This window comes from Pipistrellus kuhlii, unplaced genomic scaffold (genome assembly GCF_014108245.1).
Source record: "Pipistrellus kuhlii isolate mPipKuh1 unplaced genomic scaffold, mPipKuh1.p scaffold_m20_p_10, whole genome shotgun sequence".
Classification (NCBI taxonomy): domain Eukaryota; kingdom Metazoa; phylum Chordata; class Mammalia; order Chiroptera; family Vespertilionidae; genus Pipistrellus; species Pipistrellus kuhlii.
The window spans coordinates 27989266-28002405 of NW_023425405.1; the positions used below are offsets into that span (position 1 = coordinate 27989266).

At 37.4% G+C, this 13140-nt stretch overlaps 1 protein-coding gene across 1 annotated transcript in view; it reads right to left on the reverse strand.

Moving 5' to 3' along the window:
• The window catches only part of HDAC9 (histone deacetylase 9), an 817093-nt gene that overhangs the window by 60627 nt on the left and 743326 nt on the right, over positions 1-13140 (reverse strand). Inside the window, exon 24 of the mRNA XM_036429233.2 lies at positions 504-637. Coding sequence (XP_036285126.2) covers positions 504-637 — 134 coding nt within the window. The remainder of the gene's footprint in view (positions 1-503; positions 638-13140) is intronic.

A 13140-nucleotide genomic window follows, 5' to 3' on the forward strand; every position in this document is an offset into this window, starting at 1 on the left:
AGCTAAAACATTTTTAAAACCCTTTCCCCCCATATAATCATATTGAAAATGTCAAGAGAAATTTTCTTTGAGTGAGTTATTTCTTTTTCAGTGTTTCAATGTTCATGAGTTGGGTCAAGTATACAAAGCATTTCTCTTTTCTTATTTATTGATAACCCTAAACAAAGGGTTATAAATAAATAAGATAACCCTTCTCCCAAGAGTTATCTTATTTATTGATTTCTGCCAGTAACTTGATTGATGGGGATACAAATGAATTCTATAACTGGGCAAAAGTTGTTGCATATCACATGAGAATAGATAAACTTCTCTTACCTAAGACTTACCTTCTTTCTTAGAATTGTAAGAGAAACATTGTGCTTTCTGAGTACTTGGGATTAAAAAACACATACACACACACAAAAAAAAAACACTTAAAAATATGAGTGCATGCATTCCTGGTCTTTGACCCCTGCTCTTTTGTGCTTTTAGTTTAGTTTAGTTTTGTGTTTTTTGTTTTTTACCTCATTTCCTAGAAGGGCATTTACACAGGCTTCTGATGCATCGCAGATGGCTGTGAGATCATGTCCTCCTTCTAGAGCCAACACCACATGTCCGTTAGCCAATGTCATCAATTGCTTCGTCAAGTGACCAAAGCCTACCATAATATAAAGAAAAAATTTCAAAGTAGTAAATCAAAAGGGGATGTCTATTAGAATCTAATATTAATTGAGCATTTACTCTGTACATGTCCGTTCTCAGCACTGTCCATGTGCTAGCTCAGTTGATACTTACAATAACTTGATAAATTAAGTAGTAGTATTATCTCTATTTACAAGCACGGGAACCAAAACTTAAGATCCTAACAGCTAAGAAGTATCACAGCCAAAATTTGTACAGGTCACTATGCCTCTCACCATGGCACAGTACATGAAAAACACAGTCTAGAAGTACCTGGATGAAAAAAATCAGTATATAGCCAATATTAATATGGTAAATAATGCCATTTGCTTGATATTTGATTCCTTTCTCCATCATCTATCTTTATCTTTATTATAAAGGAAGTTTTCTACGTATCACCCCAAATTACTATCATATTAGATTTTTATAGACATTCTTTTATTCTGAAATAGTCAATACATGCCAAAAATAGCATCTATATAGTAATAAAGTATAATTATATGACAAACATTGGTCAAAACCTCCCAATTTAAGAATCATATTGTTAGCAGTAATTTTGATGCCCCTGTGTGCCTCTCTATAATGACATCCCTCCTACTCTTCACTGAAATCAGGATCCTGAGTTTGTGTTTACAATTGCTTTCCTTTGTTTAATCTGCTTGTTTTTTAACTTTATAAAACTGGCTTTATACTTTTAAAATTTGCTCTTTTCACACAACAATTTTTTTAAAAAATATATATTTTATTGATTTTGTACAGAGAGGAAGGGAGAGAGATAGAGAGTCAGAAACATCGATGAGAGAGAGTCATCGATCAGCTGCCTCTTGCACACCCCCTACTGGGGATATGCCCGCAACCAAGGTACCTGCCCTTGACCGGAATCGAACCCTAGTCTCTTCAGTCCCCAAGCTGACGCTCTATCCATTGAGCCAAACCGGTCTCGGCTCACACAACATTTTTTTAAAGCTCATCTCTGCTGATACTTAAAGGTATAATTCTTTGCTATCTAGAAGGCCATTTTATGAGTATAGAAAAATTTATTTACCCATTCTCCTGTTGACAGATATTTGAGTTTTCTATTATTACTAATCCTAGTGTTTTGTTATACAAAGAATGTCTCCACACACACTCTTATACAAGTCTTCTGTGCACATGTGAAATAGTGGAGTCAAATTGTATGGCTTAAAATATGATAAATAATACCAGATTATTTCCAAAGGGCTTCAACCAATCCCCTCTCTGAAGCAGCATGTATATGATTTCCAGTTTAGACACATCCTTCATAACATTTGGTGTGATTTGCTAAATGGGTCGATGAATAATGACATGTGACTGTGTTCTCATTAAGTATAAGGAGGGACTTTTCTATTTCTACTTTGAATATTTTATTTTAAATATTTTATTTCTGTACAAAAAGATGGTTTTTCTCCAGTAACTAGTGGCCCGGTGCATGAAATTCGTGCACATTAAAAGGGGGACCCAGAGTCAAGTCCCCGCCCACCCACATGTGCCCCCAAATCATGTGATATCCAACCCTGCTCCTCCCCCTCCATTGGGCTAGATCCAGACCTGGCCAGTCCCACCCTTGACAAGCTCCACCAGGCAGGGGCGTAGCCTCAGGTCCCCCAGATGGGGCAGGAGGCATGTCTTGAGGTCCCCCGTAAAGCCCCACAAGGTGGGGGACATGGCCTGAGATCCATTGTCAAGCCCGCTGGGTGGGGGATATGTCCTGAGGTTCCCCAGCCAGGTATCAGGAGGGGGGTGCAGCCTCAGGTCCCCTGTCAAACCCCACTGGGCAGAGGGCGCGGCCTGAGTTCCCTGGCCTGGTGCCAAAGCAGGAGGTACAGCCTGAGGTCCCCATCAAGCCCCACTGGTGGAGGGCGTGGCCTGAGGTCCCCCAGCCTGACACAGGGGAGGGGAGGCATGGCCTGAGGTACCTTGTCAAGCCCTGCAGGGTGGGAACAGCAGCCTGAGGTCACCTGTCAAGCCCCACGGGGCGGGTGAGGGCATAGCCTCAGGTCCCTGCTGATTGCTCATTAAGGCTCCTTAAGGGAACTTGTTCTCAGCTGTGGGTGCAGCCATCTTTATGATGGAGTGATGGTCAATTAGTATATTCCCTCTTTATTGGATAGGATTCTATAGGGTTGCGAGTGGTATTATTATTTCTCATATTAACCCAGGTTGAATTTATGGATTAAAATGTTTGGTTGTGATGTATTATCAGACAGATTTGTTTCACTAATGCTTCCCCCCCCCCCCCCCCGCTCCTATGTCCATGAATATAGTATTAATCTATTATTTTCCATTCTTGTATTGTTCATATTGACTTTTAATATGGTTGAGACCCTCTACTTCCATTATATGGTCCTAGAATATTGTGTAGGAATCTTCTTCAAAACTTTTTGAGTTTTGTATTCTTTTTTGAGAAAGATTTTTAACTATTGATAAAATTTCTTTAGGGATTTTAGGAGTACTAAGATTACAACATTTTCCTAAATTATATTTTTCTAGAAATTTGTGGCTTGTTATTTGTGTTCAAATTCATTGGAATAAAGTTTTAATTATTTCCATTATCTTATTTTGGAACTATTATTAGACATGCCTGATCATTGTCATTATATCCTCAAGGTCCTTTAACTTTTACTTCACATTTTCTGTGACTTTCTGTCCAGCATTATGTGTAGTTTTGATTCAGATATATCATCCAGACTTTCTCTCCAGATGTGTCTGAACTGCTGTCTAACACTTTTACTGATATTTTCATTTATAGTAATTTCAATGATTATATTGTTCAATCTAAGATGTTCTATTAGGCTATATTTTATTTTATTTAAAAATATTTTTATTGATTTCAGAGAAGTGGGAGAGAGAGACATCAATGATGAGAGGAAATCATTGGTTGGGTATCTCCTGCACACCCCACACTGATGGATTGAGCCCGCAACCTGGGTATATCCCCTGACCGGGAGTCGAACCGTGACCTTCTGGTTCACAGGTCAACACTCAAGGACTGAGCTATGCTGGACGGGCTGATTATATCTTATATCTTTCTATTTTCAAGGCTCTGATCTTCTCTTAAGTCTTGAGGTCTTTTGTTTGAAAGAAATAAGATTCTCATAATAGAGTTTGGAGAACTAAAAAAAAGTCTATAAAATTGTCAAATAATGAAACCCCACCGAACCCAACTACGCTGCTTCCATCTTGTAACAGTTAAATAATACCATTCTTAAGCTTTGGAATGCATAGAGCTATCCATCCAATAAGCGAGAACTGTTCAGTATTTCAGTTCTAATTTGGCACTTGAATCTGGCTAACCATGGACAAGATGAGTTCATTTTCCTATACCTTGAAACAGTGCAATGTGTTGATTGTATTAGCTATTATTTTGATGAAGTCAAAACAGTCACTTTATAATTATCCTATGTTTCTAAATAGTTGGAAAAATTATTCTAAAATTGATATAAAATGAGGTAAAATATTGCAACATTTTTCATTTCCTATGGATGCCATTTTGATCCCAATAAGAACCTTTTCCACAAGCCACTTAGGAATGAGATTGACTACACTCCACTCCACTTTCTTGTCTGATTTCTATAAAAAGAACAGTAAGCTTTTGGAAAATGTGTAATGCAAAGTTCTGATCCTTAAAGCTTAGAAATGTTCTTGGCCCAAGTCAAGGTTAATAGCCTCTAGTAATTAGTTCCACTCTAGAAGATTAAAAAAGCAAACAATACTCATAATACTTGTAAGCAAACATTTCTACTAATCATATTGATAAACATTCTGGACAACATTTCCTATAAGCTAACCCAGGCTACAGTGATAACTTAAGAATATATAATAATGAATCAAGGGAGTACACCATATCTTTCTTACTGAAGGATCCTTAGATCATTGCAAATTCAAAGATCTAAGTTATGACTGAGCAGATCAAATCACATGGATATAAAGAAAAATGGAGAGAGGAAATCCCAAATCTTACTTAAGTTCACTCTTTCCTTTAGGATTCAAAAACATCCCATAAAATACCAAATTTAGATGGGATAGTAAAAAAAAAGTGGAAGAAAAGAATGGAATGAAGCTAACGTTTGATCTCTATCCAAATTCCCCTTTCTTTTACCTTCAGGGTTTATTTCCATTCACATGTTACCCATGTGATCTCTAGAGCCAAAGATAGAGGCAGCTGAACTCTGAGTTAAGCTTGCACAAAACATTCACATGAAATTAAGAAATGAAACTTCTATAAGATTTGTGTGCTCTCTTCCGCTTAAAGAAGTAAAAAATAATTTTTAGTAGCCTGAGTTCTAGAGTGTCCATTACTGCTGTATGTATGTGCATATGATTAGAAAAGCCAAATATGGCTACCAATCTCAAGGTATTATTTTTTCAGAACACGTGACATAAAAGTTTCAGTGGTGTGTGTGTGTGTGTGTGTGTGTGTGTGTGTGTGTGTGTGTATGTGTAGTGTGTGTGAGTGTTTTCGTTAAATTTCAATAGCCATAATTTCAAGTTTCATTTAATAGTTTTTACTTCTAGCGCCACAAAAAAGCACAATAGTTCATTGTATTTGTCACAACAAGCTTAATTTGCACAGTTGAAAATCTGTAACAGAGTCCATAGCATAAAATGCTTTCCTTAATAACACTGGAGCACCCTCAGTGTGAAGGCTGATGAAAAAGAAGTGATCAAGTGAGAAAACATGTTTGTAAACATGATATCTTAGGTCCAAGCAATCACTGGATATAGGAATGGAACTAGATTATTGAGTCCATGCATACTTTTAGTTTCTGAATTTCTTTTGGGAGGTAGATATATCACTTAAGGAGGAGCCTGAATGCCTGGGGTAAGATGAATAGGCTCAGGTGAGTGAATGGAATGAAATTTATAAGAAACTCGTACAACTCACAAAAGGAAGACAAACACTCCAATTAAAGAATGGGCAAAGGACCTAAATAGACACTTTTCCAAAGTGGGCATACAGAAGACCAAGAGACATATGAAAACATGCTCCAAGTCACTAAGCATCTTAGAGATACATATTAGAATGACAATGAGGCATCCCCTCCCACATGTCAGAATGGCTACCATCAACAAATCAATAAATGAAGACAAGTGTTGGTGAGGATGTGGCTGGGAATGCAGACTGGTGCAGCCACTGTGGAAAACAGTATGGAGTTTCTTCAAAATATTAAAAATGGAACTCCCATTTGACCCAGTGATCCCATTTCTAGGAATATATCTTAAGAAACCCAATACACCAATCAGAAAGAATATATGCACCACTATGTTCATATCAGTGCTATTTACAATAGCTGATATCTAGAAAAAGCCAAAGTGCCCATCAGTGGATGAGTGGATAAAAAAATAACAAAACTGTGGTACATTTACACAATGGAATACCCTGTGGCTGTAGAAAAGAAGGAACTCTTACCATTTGGAACAGTATAGATGGACCTGAAGAGTGTTATGCTAAGTGAAATAAGCCAGTCAAAGAAAGCTAAATATCACATGATCTCACTCATATCTGGAATCTAATGAGCAAAATAAACCGATGAACAAAATAGATCCAGAGACACAGAACCATGGAACAGACTGAGGAATTTCAGAGGTAAGGTGGGCTTGGGGGAAGGGTGGAGAAAGATTAACTGGGAAACTTATATTCATACATGCATAGCCCATGGACACAGACAATGGTGTGGTGAAGGCCTGGGAGAAATGAGGGAGCAGGGTTGAGGGGGTCAATGAAAAAAACAACAGACGGAATATCTCTAAGACATTCAATAATAAAGGTAAATTTAAAAAAGAATGAGAAGGAAAGGGAATTGAAAAGGCATTTTTAGTTAAAAATCTCCTGTTCAGTTTTATTGATTTACTAGAAGCAAGTTTAATATGCTTGTTACTAAAAGGAATATGAAATAAGTTGTAAATATGGTAGTAGTTTAACAATTTTCAGCTTTAATTCCTGATGGTCCATGAGGACTTGCTTCTGCCTAAGAAGTCATATTGTGTCAGCATTTTTAGTCATTCAAAAAAATTGTTTGAAATGAAAGGTTGATCTAAGAAGCCTCAAAGAGTAACTTTACATAAGTATTTAATAACTAAGACACAAAGAGATTCATTCTTCGAAATAGCACACCTCAAACACTTCTCCATAATGTTTCTCAAATTGTTCCCAGAGAAGAGTGATAATGAAAGGAAGCAACCCTAGCTTATGTTAATTTCATTTAAAAACAGCTATTTTAAAAACCAAAATTAGCACATGTGCATTTTGGAAAATTTAGAAAATATAATAGAAAAAATAGTGTAACATATAACATATAATAAATATATGTTGTTATATACTATATATTGTATATTACTTAAATAAGAACTAAAAATAGTAATACAATAAAATAATTTATATATAAAATGATAAATCTGTAGTGGAAGTAGCCAATTCCACTTTTGTAGTATTTTATGCATATTTTTACTTATTTAAAAAATAAAACAGGATCATATTGTAATTTTTTAAATTTACATTTACAAATACCAATATAGGGTGAGACATTTTTCATGCCCTGTACAATATCATTTGAGATGTACTAATATACCAACCAATTCTCTATTTTGAGGTACTTAAGTTTTTTCTAGATTTTCTGATTTTACATACTGTATAAGATTGCAAATAATATCCTCTGTATGATTGAAATGAGTAATAATGCCACTACATACTAGCACTTGCCTGATTCTACTGTATTATTTCAGAATGGAAAGAGGCCTGTTCTATATATTATTGCTCACTTTTTTTTTTTTAAACCAAAGTATGAGATTGACATAAAGAGTAAAGCACATATAGGCAAAAAGGGAACAAACTGCAGTTAAAACTTTATAAACTTCATTCTTTTTTTAAGCACTCAAAAATAGTATTTACTATTACCTATTTTCTTACATTACAACTAGGTAACTGAGGGCCGCAATGCTGCTGTGGGCATATGGGTGGGTCTCGAACCATCATCTGTGCCCCTGCCCAGCCCCTCCTGCTGCGGCCCCTGTCCCCCGTCTGCCTAAAACCCACTCCCACACTGCCACTTCCACATGCTGACAGTGCCAGCCCAGCTTGCACCTGCTGATGGCGCAGAGAGATTGGGGCCAGCAGTGGGTGCAAGTGGCTGCTGCTGTCCAGATCTCCCCTCAGGAGCAGGGGGAGGTGGAGAAGCCCTCAGGGGTAATCGAGGCTGGCAGCTGCTGCTCTCACCCACTGATAGCACCAAACAATTGGGATGGGTGCCAGGTGTTGGCAGTGGGTGTGAGCAGGGTTGGCACTTGGCAGTGGGTGCAAACACTGGGTGGGACTGTGGCTCATGGGAGCAAAGAATTTTTAGTAACTATCAGAGACTCATCCCAATGACAGCGACCGGTGCCCTGCCTTGGTCTGCTGCCCTCACTCACCTGCTCCACCACCCCACCACGGCCAATGCCCACCATGTTCTGTGCTCTGCTGCCTGCTGCTGACTCCTGCCATGTTCCATGCATGCCCCCTGGTGGTCAGCATGTGTCATAGTAAAAGGTTGTTCAGTTGTTCTGCCATTCGGTCTATTTGCATATTAGCCTTTTATTACATAGAATGGGATTTACTCTAAATAACTGCTTTTTAAAATTAAATTTATTGGGGTGATATTGGTGATGAAAATTATATAGGCTTACAATTCTATGTTTAGCAATGCCAGTTGTGGATAACTAAAACATTATAGAAGCTCAGGGAAATTATACTCTGAAAAAGTCTATTTCTGTTATGAAATGGCAAATAGTGTATTGGAACTCTCCATAGATGCCAAAACTGAGAGAATCCTGCTCCAGGCGGGACAGAAGTCCCTCTTAAACATAAAATTAATTACCATAGCGATTTTGCCATTCTGTAATAGATGAGAGGTTAGAGTCAACTCCCCAAAGCCAAGTCCCAAAGAAAGGTACCTGGTCGATTATTCCTTTGGTTAATAAAGAACAGACAATGTGATTGGTTAGACAATTCTTTTATTTTTTACTTTTAAGTCCTTACCCGAGGATAATTTTTCCATTGTTTCTAGAGAGTGGAAGGGAAGGAGAGGGAGAGGGAGAGGGAGACACATTGCTGTGAGAGAGACAGACGGATTGGTTGCCTCCTGCATGTTTTCCCACTGGGGCTGGGGAACTTGCAACTAAGGCACATGCTTTTGACGACGGGGAATTGAACCTGAGACACTTCCTAAGGCCAACGCTCTAACCACTGAGCAAACAGGCCAGGGCTAGACAAATCTTAATCTCTGCGCAGAAATATCCTAACTTTGCTTATGCCAGTCTCCCATTCACTACTTGTGATTTGTTTTTTTTTTTAACCAATATTTTCTGAGTTTGTTGTGGAAAAGCTTCAAGTAAAAAATAACCAACGACAAAAATGAGAGCAGGGAGTCTCACCCCTGCACTGCCGTTCAGCAGAGGTAGAGGAGTGAAGGCACTAGATACAGTCTCTTTTAAAATGCTGACACCTAATGCTGTTGATTTATATAATTTTTGAAACTTTCTGATAGGGCTAAAAGCCTCAATAACAATGTACACATTTTTTTTTTTTTAAACAGGTTAGTCTCATTTGGGTCTGAAATGTTTGTGGAGACTTCGTTGCAGATTTAATATAGTAGGATCAAAGGAGTCACAGATTTCTGTCCCATGTGAACTTGAAAGTTTATTTTGCGCATCCACTGGCATATTTTCTATAGTTACGTCCAGAAAGGATCACTGACAAAATGCACGTACTGTGAAGTCTAACTGCAAAACTGTAGCTATTTTCCTCTCTAAAGCCCTCTGTCATTAAGTTACCCTGCTATTCTTTAGGAAAATGCAGTCAAACTCAAGTTGAGAGAGGAGTCCGGGTAGCATGTGGCTGTCTCATGCCCTGGGAGGCTCGCTAGCAAGACTTCAAAGCAGAATCTGATTGTTGCAGATGGGAAGAATGCTTTCCCCAGAAATACCTTTTTAAGATGCATGGTGCTGTAATTCATATGGTGGGCACTTGTGATTCATTCCTGATGATGTTGGGATCATTTAACTCACAAAACCATTGTCGCTACCATAAAATCCTTTCATCTGAAGCCAAAAAGGTTTATTTCATGCAAATGAAAATTTTTCATTAAAGTATCACCTTAATAATAGGCAAAGATATATCTTTTCTGTTCATGTTTAAAATGTAAATTTATGAACATATTCTGAAGATTCATTTCATGTTATGATCTTTATTTATTTGATGTCCCAGGACTCTTTCCAAGTTCATCGAAGCCGGAAATCAATTTTAGAAGAAATATGGAGATTATTATCACTAAATCTTTCAGTTGGCTTATTCCAAGCAGCCCTATAAATACTGCATATGTTCCAAAGAAGGCACTTTCAACCATAATAAAAATCCTTTTTCGGTTGTAGTCAGTAATACTCCAGGAGGTAAGTTTACAGTCTTAGCACCTTTGAAAACAAATGAATAGTAGGTTTGTAATCTAAACAAAGCTGAAACAATATTCCAATATTCAATATTCCTGAAAAATTAAATGAAAAAACACATATCCTTGGGGAATTTAAGAGAGTGAAATGGCAAGAAAGGTTGACCATCTACCCGTTCATCTGGCCATCTATACATCCATGGTCTACAAATCAACAATTACTTACTAAATACTTGTTATGTGTCACAGATTTATAGATAAATCTTCTACTTAAAATGGTATATGAACCTCAGTTTTCTCACCTGTAAATATAAGGATTATTTAGTCTATTTCATAGACTTGAAATGTATATATAATCATAAAAAGCCATCTCAAAAAATAGGTTATATGTCAACCATTTCCTTAGGAAGTGCTTTACTCTACAATTAATCAATATATTAATGGGAAAAAAGATAAGTACAGTACTTTGAACTGTACTTAGTTTTTATATTCTTTTTATATTATTTAATAAAAGATTTTAAGCGTAGAATTTTAAATCTAAAAATAAATTTATCTTATATATTCCAACTTTCTATTTTAAGAATGAGGAAACTTAGACCCAGAATGTGAGTTGTCAAGGCAAACAGTTAACAGAATTTGAGTGGGAACCCAAAGCTCTCAGGGAGTGGGTTTCCCAGAAATCAGCCACCTCATAGATATTACTATTGCCCATATTTTCAGACATGAGTTTCAGTTCAAAGGAAACTTTAGAAAGAGTTCCTGGACACCAAATGGTTTTAACAAATCATTGCTCTGTTGTGTCAAGTGTAAACAAAGCTAAAATTAAAATTTCCCTTAAAACACACAAATATAAAACCAGTGAGAAAAAAACAATCCCTAGAAAGTGCTTTTGGATGTTATAGAAGCATTCCTCCAGTCTTCAACAAAATTGTTTTTGCCAAACCCCAACTGCAACTTGATTTCCAATCACTAGTTTTTATTGCTGTTTTCAATAATGCATCAAACACATGGGATCTATTCTCTCATCAATGCTCAGACATAATTGGCCAAGTAGGATAGAACAAGAGCAGGACAGATCATGCAAAGCAATGATGATCCCATTACAGTAGTTTGCACTAACTTAGATTCAACCAACATTCAGTGGGCACATACACGAGTAGTAGCTAGGGATATATACAAGGATGAATAAGATATAGTTCCTGCTTCCAATAAACTAAAATATAAAGAACATGTACACAGATGACTATAATTTAGCATAGGACAATTATTATAAAGTAAAAACATTTTATAAAGCTTTTATAAGGCGTAATAAATGGATGTTTACTTGATTCCATTTCAATTGGAGAGTATGGTAAGTAGAATTCTTAGGACGACCTCAAATGACTCTTGCCCTTGTATAATCCCCTCCTTTTTCAATATGGGGGAACCTGTGAATACTATATATTCCTGTATGTAGCAGAGATTTTTCAGGGTACAGAATTACAAAACTGCAAGGTACGGAATTTTGTCCAACAACCTGAATGAGCTCAAAAGAAAAGTCTTCCTCAGAACCTCCAGATTAAAGATCCAGTCTGGCTGATATCTTGATTTCAGCCTTGTGACATCTAAAAGCAGAGAATGCAATGACTTTTGTTGAGACTTGTGACTTGTATAATAGAACTGTAAGGTGATAAATGGACAATGTTTTAAGTTACAAGTTTGCATACATTTCTGAACATACTACAGGTCTATTAAATTTCACTTGATGAGGTAAACTGAGCTAAAAGGAATAATAATGGAAATTATAACAAATAGTGGCTCTCTAGTATTTGTCTGGTGCCAGGGCCTAGACTTTAGATAGATGTTTCATTCAATCCTCACACCAACCTCATGAGGTAATACAGGGAATATCCTTTTTTTTAAATTTTTTTTTATAGAGGAGCAAACAAAGAGAAGTTGAATCATTTTTTCAAGGTCACACAACTAGAAATTAGGAATGTCAGGACTCAGCTCTGCTGTCTGAATTTAGAGTCTGAGGTGTGTGTGTGTGTGTTTTAATATATTATTTTTATTGATTTCAGAGAGGAAGGAAGGAAGGAAGGAAGGAAGGAAGGAAGGAAGGAAGGAAGGAAGGAAGGAGAAGAAGAAGAAGAAGAAGAAGAAGAAGAAGAAGGAGGAGGAGGAGGAGGAGGAGGAGGAGGAGGAGGAGGAGGAGGAGAGAAAAACACCTATGGTGAGAGAGAATCATGGATTGGCTGCTTCCTGCAAGTCCCACTGGGGATCAAGCCCACAATCCGGACATGTGCCCTTGACAGGAATTGAACCTGCGACCTTTCAGATTGCAGGCTGAAGCTTTATCCACTGAGTAAACCGGCTAGGGTGAGAGTCTTAGGTTTTAACCACTGAACATAATGCCTGTTTAAAATAAATGAGAAGAGCCCCACATAATAGTTTTAAGAATCCACATACATAAAGTATGTTTACTTTTCATTTAGAATGAGATGATGTAACAGATGCATGTCACCATGTGCCCAAAGAGTTCATTTGTCCTCATTGTTTTCTGCCCACTCCCCCCACTAAGTGTCAGGTGCCAATGTGCTGAGAAATAAGACAGCACCTCAGCAAACAGTCTGTTGGATCTGGAGGAGGTGGGCTGTTAGAAGAAAATAAGGTGGTGGTGAGTTTTCACTTGTGATGAGGCACTTCACATAGAAACAGTGCTGCTTCACTATTCCTCAGAACCAAAGCCAGAATGTGTAGGTCACATTGTCTAAAAGAAAATGAGAGCTCACTCCTGGATAAACTTGAGTTTTTATAGATTATGTGACCTTTCTCAAGCAGATATTTTTAGAATTGTGAACTCCTGTAAAGGTCCAAGGACTCCATCAACCTGGTCACATCAGGTTGGAGCCTGCAAAGCTTTCCTAACACATATCTTGTGCACAAGGGATTCTAGGAGGTCTTATATGGCTGAAAGATTGTACATGTTCAAGGCCGTGGGCTTAGAGGTGGGTAAGCATGCTAGCAAAAACTCTAAGCTCACTAGCATAGAACAATGAGA